General features: G+C 38.8%; 1 protein-coding gene across 7 annotated transcripts in view; it reads right to left on the minus strand.

Annotated features, from left to right (window-relative positions):
• pard3ab (par-3 family cell polarity regulator alpha, b) overlaps nt 1-14172 on the minus strand; it is a 212647-nt gene that overhangs the window by 134452 nt on the left and 64023 nt on the right. For all 7 annotated transcript variants that reach the window (XM_055022304.1, XM_055022303.1, XM_055022301.1 and 4 more), the window contains exon 3: nt 1928-2111. In XM_055022304.1, the coding sequence (XP_054878279.1) occupies nt 1928-2111 (184 nt within the window). The remainder of the gene's footprint in view (nt 1-1927; nt 2112-14172) is intronic.

Raw genomic sequence — 14172 nt, forward strand, 5'->3', positions numbered from 1 at the left:
TGTGTCAGACATTTTGCTTAACGTATTAAAATTCAGCTGATGAGACTCTGTGATGTCAATTAGGCCGGGCTGGAATTTATTACGAAGGCGGCTGAATTGGATGTAACCGGCAGGTGTAATTATGCCAAAGATTCCTGTTTCTTTCAGAAAAATTCACGTTCAGCATCTCGTCCAAAATGCAATTAGGACAGCAGTGACACCTGAATAGATGCTTCTGTATATGTTTATCTTTAAATCTTTTGTTACAGTTGCATAAAAATCTATCACTTTAAAATTAGTGCAGATCACATTGCAATAATTAGTTTTTCTTCTTAAGACTTTGCTTTTTAAAGCAGAGAGCTTTTTATTGGTAATCCATTACCTTCAAAAACAACGGCTCTTTTCTATCACTCTTCAAAATAATAAAAAAAAGAAAACATTATGTTTAAACCCCAAATCAACTTTTATTCTGCGTAGATAAACTGTATAAACAGATTTCTGTGCAAATTGTGACAATTTTGTTTAAATGTGTTTAATTCTGCTACAGTCGCTCTCAAACCGACTCAATGCTGCCCCCTTTGGGTTGAAAGGTAGCTAATGCAGTGGAGTTTTCCTATTGGTCGGCCCCCACATCGCGTCAGAAGTTGCATTTTTTTAGCTTTACACGTATGTGATTTATTTGCAATGCGTTTCCATTAAACAAATTTATTTTTGAAATGTCAAATTATGAAACTGGTCAAAAGAAACGCAGCTACAGAAATGACAGAGCCGATAAAGCTCATGAATTATGAGTCACAACAATGGCTGGTACTGAAACCTTCACTGCAACTTTCAGCAACAGTCCCGTATTTATTTTTATCTGGTATTGTGAAACCTTACCAGACACAAATGTTGACCTTTTTTCTCCCCACAATACTTCAGTCCCCATATTTTTCCAACCAAGCAAACATTTGTGTTTATTGTGAGAGAGCGGTTGCTGATGTTTAATGTGTTTTAAAATAAGATTTAGATAGTAACTAGTTACATTCATGCCTATTACATTTACTTGAGTAACTTAAAAAAAAAAACATTGTATTTCACTTTTACTTAACTAATTTTATGAAGTATTTCTACTCTTACTTGAGTAAAATTCCTGGCTTTTCTACCCACTGAATGAAAAACAGACACAAGCACCTGCGGTTTTTGTTGAAGATTTTGTTATTTTTGTTGCTTACATGAATTAATGTCAGTTTTGTCCTTAAAATACAAATATTTCCACTTAACTTTATATTTTGGCCCTTCTGATGTTGCTATTTTTAAATGTTAAATGATTGATCATTTGATCAGTTACTCAATATTGAGTAAACTTTTTACCAAATACTTTTTCACTCTTATTTGAGCAATTTCTTGGACGGCTACTTTTTACTTTTACTTGAGTAAAAACATGTTTGAGTAGTGCTTCTCCCACCTGTTTAAAACCGTCACATTACGCATGATTCCTCTTTTTTCCCTCTTTGCCTTCTTGTTTGTTTCAGCTTAAAATTGTTTGCGAGATAGAAACTGAAAAAATCGTCAACAAAAGGCAGCTTCTTGTCAACACTCATGGTAATTAGAGCCAAAGCAGCGACCCGACCGGGGAAAACCACGGAGGTGAGCGCACTCGGTGACAAATTTGATTTAGGAGGCTTCAGATTGAACCAATTAGCCACTTTGGCCAGGGATCAAACGGCTAACTGCGCCTGAAAAAAAGTCGCCTCCTGTCCAATTACCTGAATTTATGAACAATGCTACAGCGTGGGGTTATAAGGTGATTTGTTGGGTTTACTGTATGCTGCTGTAGCTTCTGACATTTAACTCAATAAAGACGACAACATGGAGAATATACGGTGAGAGGAATTGATCATTTGGAAGTAATGGCTTCGTTTCTAATTGCGTCTACACTCTCTCCTCCTCTGGTAAAGGGACTCACTGGTGCGCAGGGCCGAAGGCGTGACTTCGATCTCGCTGGCGTTCTGGTAGGGCTGGAACGCCGAGGCGACGCTGCCGGCGCCGAGGTCTGTGGCGAACAGGTCGGGGCTCTGCGTCCCGGTGGAGCTGGCGCTGGTGCCGTCGCCGCCGTGATGGGGCTCCTGCTCATCGTAGACGGCGATCAGCTGCAGGACGACAGAGGAGATGAAGAACGGAGTTAAGAAACTGCTGTACAGAACGATGGAGAAGGAGGAATACGGACAGACGGACGGATAAGAGGAATCCAGAATTCTTCATTTCAACAAGAATTTAAATCTGAAGTCAGCCTCTGAGTTTTAACTCATGTCAATGAATCATAATAATAGATGAATATATCCCAAATATCTAAATATTCTAAAACCACAAAAAGTTTTAAATAAACATTCAGTGGAAACTCAAACTCAGTCTATTTATCTTTCCAATAAATTAATTTATTCTTACTAAATTAGATCTTTTGATGGTAGCGTTTCCCGCTGAACTTGGTCCAATCATTACTCAGAAATTCTTCCATGTTTTTACTCTGAAATTAAAGCCTGGAATGAAATAAACTCTGTTTAGATGTGGACCCAGCGGTGGTGGTCCCATCGTAGCTGAAATGGATCAGGACCGCACACTCAGCCTGGAGGAAGAAGGTGATTCTCTTTCAACACGACTCTCGTTCATTAGGTCCAATCGGATTCTCTTTTCGCCCAAAATGCTTGCACAATTTTTCTCTCCATCATCCTCCTGTTCAAAGCTCCTCTTCCTAACAGATCTGATTAATTCCAGCCTCCACAGAGCCCTTTTATTAGATTAAAGATGAGATTCGTGGCGTCGCTCTGAGACTCCCACCAGGCCCAGCTGGCTCTACTTAAATGAGGAAGAAAATGAAAAACTCATCCAGCGTTTGCCAATTCAGACCTTCAGCTGTCCCTCATGGTGAGATCTGATATAGAAGCCGAGCTTGATAATGTCAAACGTTCATGCAGATTCAAGAAAGAAAAAGGACGAATTTAAAGAGAAAAAGTTATCAAACATCTCATGGCGAACAGGAGAAAATACAAAACCTTCTGAGGCCAACAAGATGTTCTGGTTTCTCCTTTCAATTTCAGTTATAGCTCAACTTAGCTTTGGAGACCCAAGTAGAGTCACAATCAGCAAAGATAGGATGAAAAGAAAACCAAAACTGAAAACCTACAGCAATAAGTCGATGCACCTTCATCCCTGAAAACACAAGTCAAGCAAGGAAGATCTCTGGATAACCGGCAGAGATTGGTGGTTTGGGAAAAGTTCAGATGTTGTTATTTATCCTGAGAGTTCAAACTCAACAAGCTCTGAAGATCAAATACCTTTAAAGTTAGGAGCAAAAAGAAGATGAAAGTTTTGTAAAGAACAAAAATCTACACTTCTACTAATTTGGAAGCTAAAGTTTGCAGATTAGCTTAGCATTTAGCACCTCTGCTAACTTTGAAACGCTAATCTAGTTGCAACTGATCTCCTTCAAATGTTGCCAAGAAGAGAGAGAGGGAGTCATGGATATAATAATTAGCTCATAGCTTAAAAGTCAGACTGACTTGAAATTATTCCAATAATAAACTCAATCCATATTTTCTCTAGTTAATATTTGACAAATATCTCAATTGGAGTTTATAAAACTTTAAAATCTGAACACAAGCATAGATGTAGTCACAACCCACACTGATGACAGGCGCATGATTCAACCCCCAGCAGCAGTTTTCCGGTACATTAAACTTTCTTTGCAGCCACATTTAGTCCGATAGGCCGGGAGTTTTACAGCGTGCCGGACAGAGTCCCCGATGAGCGGCAGCAGCTCTCCAGGGCACCCAAACATTTTTCCAATTAGCTCCTTTACATAAATGTGAACACATTTAGTTCAAATTAGCGAATTATGCAGCTTGAGGCTATACATGTAGACGCGGTGAAAGGTTGAGAGTGTGTGTGCATGAAGGAGGGAAACGGTAAAACTTAACAGCAAGCATGTTTGCTCAGGTGTGTGTGGTTCATGTTTTAGTAACACACGTGGGAAAAAGCAGTAAAAACGTTTCTCTTCGTCTTGGATTGTGTGTTTTTATGCGTGCAATATAAAACTTCCTGCATGTGTGACTGACAAGAGGACTTCTACTCTTCCCTCATTAGAGCTCGACTCAGTTCAGAGGAGCTGAGTCAGGGAAACATTCCCTTCCCCGGACCTTTCCCTGAGGACTCCCCATCCAGCCTCCAGTGCTGCTGCAGCCCATGTGGTCGCCATTACAAGGCAATCAGTTCAGCTGCAGTGCACTGTATAGGAAAAATGTGTTCAGGCTGATCCGATCTGATCTCAATTAAAAGGCAAAAAACAAAACAAAGAAAGCAGAAAACACCCTCAGCAAGCCTCATAAATTTCCTTACAAGTTGTAAACCCTCTAAGAAGTCTGAAAGTTGCATTTTAAAACGTGTTTTTCAATCGTTCTGTAGCTGCAGAAAAGCCCAAAGGGACCTGAAAAGTTTCTGCTTCATCCAATTAACTGCGACCAGAAAACATGCATTTAATTGTTTTCAACATAGTCTGCAACATATGAGTGTTTGAGATAATTTTGCTTACAATATGCACACATTCAGATCACGACACGGCAATACATATTGTTCTAATAGGAAAACAAAAGCTTGCTGCAGGGAAGCTGATAGGAAACAAATGTTGTAACGGTGATAAGTCCAGCAGTAAACACGCCGAAAGCCTTCCAGACCAGTCAGAAATAATTGTTCCTGCACAAACTGACTCTATATTACAAACAACCAATAAAGAAGATGTTTCAATATTAAAAGCAGCAATGTTCTCATTTTCTCCTGTTTTATTAACGCAAGCTGCAACTGCATGGACTTTATCTTTACCAGCTCAGTGTTTCTGTACAGACGCAGTCGTCAGAGTCGACTGCCGTCGCCGTTTCTGTTGAACAGACTCTCAGTTTCAGTGAAGAAGACAACTGCAACCTGCACTTCTGATGAAAAACATTAAAAGATTAACTGGGGCTCTTTTTAACCAGTGGATGCAGAATTACACCAAAACATCGACACTGATCAGTTTTTTTTTTAATTTCTGTTAACTTTTAAGAAGATCATTGTCTGATATTTGGACAGAAACTTGGAAATATGCTGAATTCACTTTCCAACAAAAGTTACCAATATTATGGTTTACTGATATTAATGAAAAGTGATGCACAAGCAAAGATAAGACTAAATATTTTAGATTTTAGTGTCTTAATGTTCTTTCTCATAAATCTGCTGCTTTTCATGTGTTTGGTAGAGTGACTACAGTCTGATTAACGGATGAAAACAATCAGGTTGCCTTGGCGGCGCAAATGTTCGGCTGCATTCTGCAACACATTTCAGTCAAACAACTCAAAACATCTGAAATGGTTTGGATGCCAGTTTCCCAGCTGCATTTTCTTTTGAATATTTTAGATCCACAAAAATGAATTTTCCACAAACTATTTTGAATTTAGTGGAGAAAAAATAATAATAAAACGCAAATAGTTGGAGGTCCACTGTACTGAATTTAAACAATTAGTTAAAATAGTTCGTCATTAATGCCAGTTTTTTCCAACTCTTGAGTGAAATGAACAGAAGAATCTTTCGACCGACAGCAGCGGACTTCCTGTTTTATTTCAGGTGTTTTGTTCAGTGAACAGTTGTCCATGAAACTACTCCAACTCAGATCTAATGGCTGAGCTCTGTTGACAAGCATAACCCCTGACCCACACACACACACACACACACACACACACACACACACACACACACACACACACACACACACACACACACACACACACACACACACACACACACACACACACACACACACCCACACACACACACACACAGAGTGTGACCTCCGATCTGCTGGGCCGGCGCTACCTCAGGAAACCGACGTTGTGAACTAAGAAACAGGTGTTGATTGGCTCGTGATGCTGTGATAACGAGGCTTAACAAAAAAACTAAATAATACAACTGAATCTTTTATACTTTCAAAGATGCAAACACTTTACCACAGCAACAAATGGGTAGTTAAGGAGTTAGTTAAGGAGTTTGGATGAGGTACAATCCTTCAAAGCAGTGAGCCAGCAAAGAGTCTAAGAGTCTCTTTGGTTCAACTTTTCTCCACTTTGCTGCTCAGAAATTCCTCTAAACTTATTTTTAAAAAAGAAAGAAAAGCATCAAACAATAATCGAAAAATAAACTACAATGGAAAGTGTGAGTCAGTCCACTTCTGTTGCGGCTCATAAATCATCATCATAGCCGAGGCTCGCTCCAACAGTGAGCTGGCAGCCGGGCCGGCGAGAGGTGAGCGCGGGTCTCCCAAAGGGGAATTAATCCTCAGAGATTGGTGTTGGAGGGATGGGGTTGGATTTAGCCGGAGAAAAGTCGCAGCTTGCACCACATCAGCAACTACCCGCTTTTATTTCATCACAAACCACAGGGCTTATGAGGTACGGCCGTTAAAGAAATTACATCTGCCTCAGCTCTGCCTCGACTGTCTCTCGATGCTCAGCGACTGATTCGTTTATTCGCCCGTCATTAAAAACTGCAATTTCACACAAACTGACAGAAGTGGTTTCCGCTCGTGTCAAGCTTTGTGTTGGTTTATACTGTAATTGTAAATGGCAGATGAGGACTGCTGGTTTGAAGAGGGAATATTTTTCCCGTCATTTACAATTTAGAGAAAATGTTGACTGCAGTCACAAGATGGAAATTAAAGCCATTTAAATGGTCGGAGTAATAGTTATTGCATCTAGAATAAAACGACTGATTGGAAATGGGTTAGGTCTTTGTTGCCAAATTAAACATAGGCAAAACTTTCCATGCCATAACTTTGTAGCTAAATATCTTCATTTTTGTTCCCAGGAGTAAAATCTGTAAAGAAAGAAAGGTGCATATAATATTACTGCAATATAATTTAACGTCATTTGAAGGGTAAATACAGACATTTGGTGCTGATTGGTCGTACCCACAAGAGTGAAGATATTAGCTTTTGTGGTAGCACCAACATAATTTCTACCCTTTCTATGATTTAATGCATTATATTATATGTGTCTAAGTGTATTTGGTGCTTGAACTATTAAACATTTGTTCTGTAATTTCGCAATCGTTTTGTGACTTCTCCAATTAAAAATGGCTGACTTTGATGTGCTACTTTAGATAAACTTCCAGGGAAAGTCGCTGAATTTTTCTTCATTTAACGCCGTTGAAAAAATTACAAACATCTTTATTTTTGAAAGAACTTAAAACTGTTCATCATAAACTACAACATGATATCAAGCAAGGCTGAGGCAGCAGAGTATGAGAGGAAATAGGTACTGCCCCCTGCAGGTGGAAGTTAGCATCACTTAAACTCAATATTTTTTTTCTTAACCATTTTAGTGGAAAATTTGGAATAAACTTGCAATTATGCTTTAGCGTGTAAATTGTGTGAAACTGTTAATTTTGCATAAATTTCAGAGAAATTCAAATAAGTACATGAATCCCAAAGGTCCACTGTTTAGTAAAATACATAAAATGGGATCTATGGCAAAGTAATACAATATAATATATAAATTTTATCATCATTATCTCTATTTTTGACTACAAACAGCTGTGTGGCAGAGATTACCTTACAGCACAAATCTGTAATTTACATACTTGTAAAAAGCTTTAAAATATATTGTTGGGATTACTTATAATCAACACCTATTTTTGAAGTGGAATGGTAATGTGAAAAGTTTTTGCATTTAACTTCTCTTATAATAAGAAAAGTACTTTAAGATTCAGATTTTAATGTCCCTGTTTATCCTCACCCACCCAACAAGACAGAGCAACAAAACCAACTTCATGCTAAAAAAACGGGAGGATCTCAGCAAAACAACAGACACAACGGCCCACACAGCGATTTGGAACGAAGCATCTTTCCCAGACTCTCCTCATTCGTCGGGAAAGTGCAGACTGTAACATTTTTCTCGGTGAAGTGTGAAGCAGTAGCGGCTCTTTACCCAAAAACGACAAGACTTCAAAACATTGAGGAAACGGGTTCCGCAACCAAGAACCACTGAAACGCAGATAGGCAGCTACCAGTTACTCCTGGGTCAGAACACCACAATGGTGTTATGCTGGGAGTCGAGTTTTAAATAGAAATATACAGCAATGTGGGCGGGAGATGGACGGAGCAGAAATCATTTCCTAAAGGTAACCTGAAACGTCAGCAGACAACATAAGTTTTAGTTTAAGTAGATTATGTTTCCTTCGCCACAGTTCAAACTAATAAAACTTGGCAGTTTTTATTTGGTAAGGAGTTATTGCTCCAACACTAATAAGACAGAAATGATCCAATTTCTTTGCTTTTCTTTTAAGCTAGAAGGGAATTCTACAAATTCAGTGGAAGAACCGAGCTGAAGATCTGGTGCTTTGGATCTGTCCATGTGTAGATCTATAGCACAAATACAAACAATTAATACACTTACCATTGGCAATTAATGGATTATTAGATTAAAATGAGCTCCATTCAGTTAAATGCCTTCTGGTTTGACCTTCTTTCACTTTTGTAGTGTACCCACCATCCAAAAGAGGGCGCCGCTGGTCATCTACAAGCAGAGTCAGTTATCAGAAAACGTCCTTTTCTGATAAAGCTTATAGTTACTGGCTTAAGTTATCTTGCGCTATCTCGTTAGCTTCTGTGGGCGTAGATTATTTCTCTCTTCATAAAAGCTACAGCTGGTCTGGTGGTGTTTAAAATAACAAAATAAACATTTTATTGTTTAAAAAATGCGACATTGAAGCATTTCGTTGTTGAAGCAGGTGAAGCTAAAACTGGGACAAAGGAAAGATTTTGAAACATATGATACTAAATTGGCTGATGATTATTTCAACAATTGATTCATCGCAAAAAATTTGATTAATTGTTTAAGCCCCAGCTGAATAATTTGAATAATAAATTGAATTTAGTGCACTGTTTGATAACCAGAACCATTTGGAATTGAAATGACTCAAGAAAATATTTATTGTGAAATGGAAATATATGAAACTGAATTTAATTTAATTTAATTTTTGGATAAATGGGTGGGTTCCTTGATTAGTGGATAGATTTCTCAACAGCTTTGTGGATGAGTGGATGTAGTTTGAGATTAACGGATGATTCCTGGATGAATGGATGGAGAATTTAAGATACTTTAGCATATCTCAGACACTTTGCAATCCTTGTCATGTTGAACAACGTAAAGCTTAAAGGACTTCCTGCAGAAAAAAATGTTTTTACTTTGCTTGTCACGGTTTTGGTGTTGTAACTGATACATGTAATTTCTATGGTAAATGTCACAAAGAACCCCTTTTTCCAGTATGTTGATTTCCCTCTTTTGGGAAGTGTGCACCTCAAATGAAAACACTTGTAAAACATGTGTCGAAAGTTAGAAAATCTCACTATTTTAAGCGAAGAATTGGCCGCCTTCCTTTTTGGACCTCTCCATTAATGCTCGTAAAAAAAAAAAAGCATTTGACATAACCAGAGCAGCCATTCTTTTAAGATTGGCGCAGAAAAGCAGCCTAACATTGTGACATGTTTGGAAAGTTTCCCATGGATGTGGAAAGGTTTTCTTCTGCGCTTCATGAAACAGAAACAAGCAGTTTGGCTTGGAATGAAGACAGGCTGGTGGTTCAAATCCAAGACCTCAGAGATGAGCCAGGAGAGAGACGGCCAGGTCCTCCTCAGAATTTAAGAATAATAAATTTAAAAAACTACACCTCAATCCAAGAGTTTTAACTGTAAAGCAACTTCTCTTATCAAGTTTTCCTCCCCATCTATCACGTTCCCTGAAGCACTAACGCTCTTTTTTATCCAAGTTATATTCATTTCACTGAAGTAATTAATAAAAAACACATTTAAAATTAGATCTTGCCAGAGCACCATCATTTTGTCGCTCATTACTCTCACAGTCGAGATAAATTCAAATCAATTCAGAAAGACTTATCTACAAGTTTTAGAAGAATACATTTCAGAGTTTTACTGGCACGAGAAAAATAATCTAACATGCAAGTATAATTACCAAAATGTTATTTGCCCATTTTTGCAATATCCACAACACAAGTTGTTTTCAAATTTTGCCAACTTTTATTGAAAAAGCACCAAACTGAAGTCTAAAGGTGACACTTGGTGTGTCTAATGTTAGCTGAAGGCGGTGGAAGAGCAGCGCAACCCCAAACTCCCACAGAGACTGTTCCAGAGCGAGCAAAGGCAGAGCAGACCGAGACCTTGACCTCTGCGAGTTCACACAGAAACTCAAACAAAGACGAAGAAAGAGGACGAGGAAGACGAGGACGAGGATCAAATGTAGGAGAATTAGATGAGACATTACACAGGTATGAGACCACCTTTCACTTTGCAGACAAACTTTGGTGATGTTCAGTTCGAAACGGCCTCCGCCTTTGAGACAATGTGAATTTTGCATAACAGATCCCCCCAAACGAATGTTTTTTTAACTTCCAATTGAATCTCTGCCACTTCTAAAAACAGCCCAAGAATTAAAAAATAAAAGACACCCAGTTGTTTTTTTGGTGTGTGGAAAAGAAGTCCTTCACAATAAAACTTCACAAATCAGCAGGCGCTGCCCGTTACCTAGCAACCCCAGCAGAATTCCACCCGTTACCTAGCAACCCCAGCAGAATTCCACCCGTTACCTAGCAACCCCAGCAGAATTCCACCCGTTACCTAGCAACCCCACCAGAATTCCACCCGTTACCTAGCAACCCCACCAGAATTCCACCCGTTACCTAGCAACCCCAGCAGAATTCCACCCGTTACCTAGCAACCCCAGCAGAATTCCACCCGTTACCTAGCAACCCCAGCAGAATTCCATCCGTTACCTAGCAACCCCAGCAGAATTCCACCCGTTATCTATTGATAAAGTTGATTGATTGACTTTATGTATCGACTACATCTGTACAAAGATGTACAGACCTATAATACTTGATAAATGTTGAGGTGGGAGGCGTGGCTAGCAGCAGCTTATTTGGATTTAAAGTGACAAGACACCCTAAACACAATGAACTGAGTAGCAGAAATCTCATTATGCAAGAATGGTTTAGTGTAAAAACTGTAACATACTGTGAATATAATAAGTCATCTTTAATATCTGTCTGATATTAACATATGCATTGAAGCAGCTATCAGGGCCAGAATGAGACGTTGTGGGAAAACGTACCTTTTGTTCCAGATGATGGAGAACATGTTGGGAAACACGAACAGCCTGAGTCAAGGCCAGAGTGACAAAATGAAAATCAGACGGCGCGGTCACGGAGTGTAAGAGAGAGAGGCTCTGGATGTAATTTAATTCCCAGAATAAGAGTCGCGCTGAGTGGTGACTCAAGTCCCTTGTTAGATATTTCTCTGGTTTTATAACCGAGATTTACAGCGAGACCTTGAGCCGAGAAGCGAAGGAGAAGACACGACGAGTTAGAGAAGAGGGAAGATATTTACTGTGATACATTCACATCTTCTCTTTTCTTTTCCATCATCGTGATATTCTTATGACTCTAGTGTTTCTCCTTCTGCCAAGAAGCTGCAGCGTCTAGAACAGGTTTCATTTTCAAACCTTTGCATTCTCTACTCTGGAAAGTCTCTTCCAGCTTTCCAGAGTTTTCACTCCTTTCGACTCAATTCAAGCTGCAAAACATTGAGTCTTTACACTTACTATGATTAAAAGAGATTATTTTAGCAGGCTTTAGGGAAGGAAAAAATTATAAAATTTAATCAGGTTCAGATCCAAAGACCAAGATGAAAAAGAGTAAAGAAAGAAAGGATGGAAGGAGGAAGCAAGGAAGGCATGAAGGAAAGATAAAAAAGAAGGTGAGAGAGAAAGGAAGAAAGAAAGGAAACCAGGGAAGAATAAAAGGAAACCAAGAAAGAATAAAAGGAAACCAAGAAAGAATAAAGGAAATAAGGATAAAAGAAAGGAAGAGAAGTCAAGGTCAGATCCAAGGACTTAGATGAAAAAGCACAAAGGAAGGAAAGAAAGGAGAGAAAGACAAAATGGAGGATAAGAGAAAAAATAAAAGAATGATAAAATGAAGGAAGACATGAACAAAGGAAGGATGCATGGAAGGAAGAATAAGAAAAGAACAAAGCACTAAAGGAAAGAAAGGGACAGATGAAAGGATGAAATGACAGAAGAACATAAAGGAATAAGATTTGCTGTCAGATTGAAGGACAAGTTCTGCAGGATTGTTGATTAAGAACAATTTAAAAGCTTAAAACTTTAGTTTCATAATAAGAAACCTGCAAAACGTATCTTAGAAAAGAAACGTGTTGAATTAAATGTAAATATATGCAGAAAAAAAGTCACTCGGGTGATTTTGGTTGCTTGAATTAGTGCTTCCAATATCAAGCCGAATTGGTCTAAGTTTGGACATAAAACAGCAGATCTGATGCTGAGAGCTCTTCCAGCGAGTGAAAAGTGGGTTTAATTCAAGTTGGATGAAGCAGAGCAGACAGTAAATCCACCGGAGAGGCAGAGAAACAGAGAAAATGTTCCTGTGGCCTGAACCGTCATATTGCATCATGAACCCGGAGGAGCCGTCGTCTGCTGTGATCGGTGGAGGCAAAGTGCCGCCGCAGCAACGAGAGCAGGTTTGTTTCCCACTGAGCCAATACAAACCGCAGATAAATGCACTCGGGTTACTGTGGGGTTTATTCAGAACAGCAGCTTCATTAAATCAGCAGCATTCACAGAGACTCTGCTTCAAAGCAGAAAATAAATCACACCTGACAAACAGCAAAATCTGCCGGATTGTCTTTGTTTTGATGGATTTCTTTATGCTGTAGCTGGAGTTCAGAGCAATAACCTTATGAAATGACACGTATTCTAAGCACATTAGATGAAAGTAAGACATAATTTGATATTATTTCAGCATTTTTTTGTTTAAAACACAGTTGAAAAAAAATTAAAAGATTTTGGTGGCATTAAGCATAACTTTAGACATAATTTTCATTCTAAGTCTGTTAAGTTTTTAAATCATCAGGTTTCATTTCAGCTGCTGGCTCTGCAAACGTACATTCGTTGTTTTTATTTTGCATTCCTGTCTGCTAGAAACTAAGACATATAATTCATTGTAGCAATGAAGTTGGGTGAATTTTCCAACTTAATGTCAATTAAGAAGTTAAAAATGTTGTTTCATTGAAAAGTCTCTTCTTTTTAAAATCTATAGACAGCATTTGCAGGGTTTTACCACTAAAACGCTTCACTTTGAATTAAACTGAAGGTTTGTCAGGTATAACCTACTTAGACAGCTCTGCACAGAGAGCACCTTAACGAAGTCTACCTTGCTTTCATTTTATTAGTTTTGGCAGCCTGCACTGATCTCCAGGCAGTATTTATAGTGCATGCAGATGTGATTGAGAAACAGAGCAGATTTTTCTCTAAATTAATGAAAAAGACACAATCTCTGCGTGTGTGAGAGCGTGATCAGCTGGTTGGGGTGAAAGGGTTGTTAGCTTGCACGCTAATGAGCGCCATACATCACCCTGTATCTGTGCTAGTCACACATTGGGCTAAATTTAGTCATTTAGTTTCCATTACCTGTTTTCTGTGGGAGTAATCAACACTTAGTAGGCGACAGCGCTGCTGCAGATGTTGCGCCGTGTGCAGCTCTGATTTGTGGATGCTTGGGATATTTTGTGTAATTAAGGAAGCAAAACTGCACACAAGCATATGCACCTAATGGCTCCAGGCACAAAGTGGAAGTCCTCACCTTGAGATCAGGTCAAAGTAAGACTTCAAACTTGTTTCTGTTCAAGAGGAAAAAAAAGTTGGGCCCTATGTGAGAAAGAAATCACTCCGAGATCATGAATACTCAATTACTGTAATAATCGATCACTCTCAGATTTTTGCAACGCTACAAAACCAAGACTTGTGGCCAGTTTCCTTACAAAAACCATATCTGTTCAGCCTTTTTCTAACTACCCGATTCATTTTTCATATTTACTACACTAACTGGTGACCTTAGCTGCAAAGCTATGTTCACTTGCCATGCAAATTAGTCCAAATGCGCTTTTTTTGTCTTTTTTTTAATGCATCTGTCTGTTTCACTGCAGTCTGAATTGCCCAATTCGATCTCTTCGCCCAGTCTGAACAGGCATATCACATTTTATTCTGCTTTTATGTCATTGATGTGAGACATGTCTCATGATTCTGTACCAGAAAAAGTAAACAG

This window comes from Poeciliopsis prolifica, unplaced genomic scaffold, assembly GCF_027474105.1.
Source record: "Poeciliopsis prolifica strain line A6 unplaced genomic scaffold, Auburn_PproV2 SCAFFOLD084, whole genome shotgun sequence".
Taxonomy (NCBI): Eukaryota; Metazoa; Chordata; class Actinopteri; order Cyprinodontiformes; family Poeciliidae; genus Poeciliopsis; species Poeciliopsis prolifica.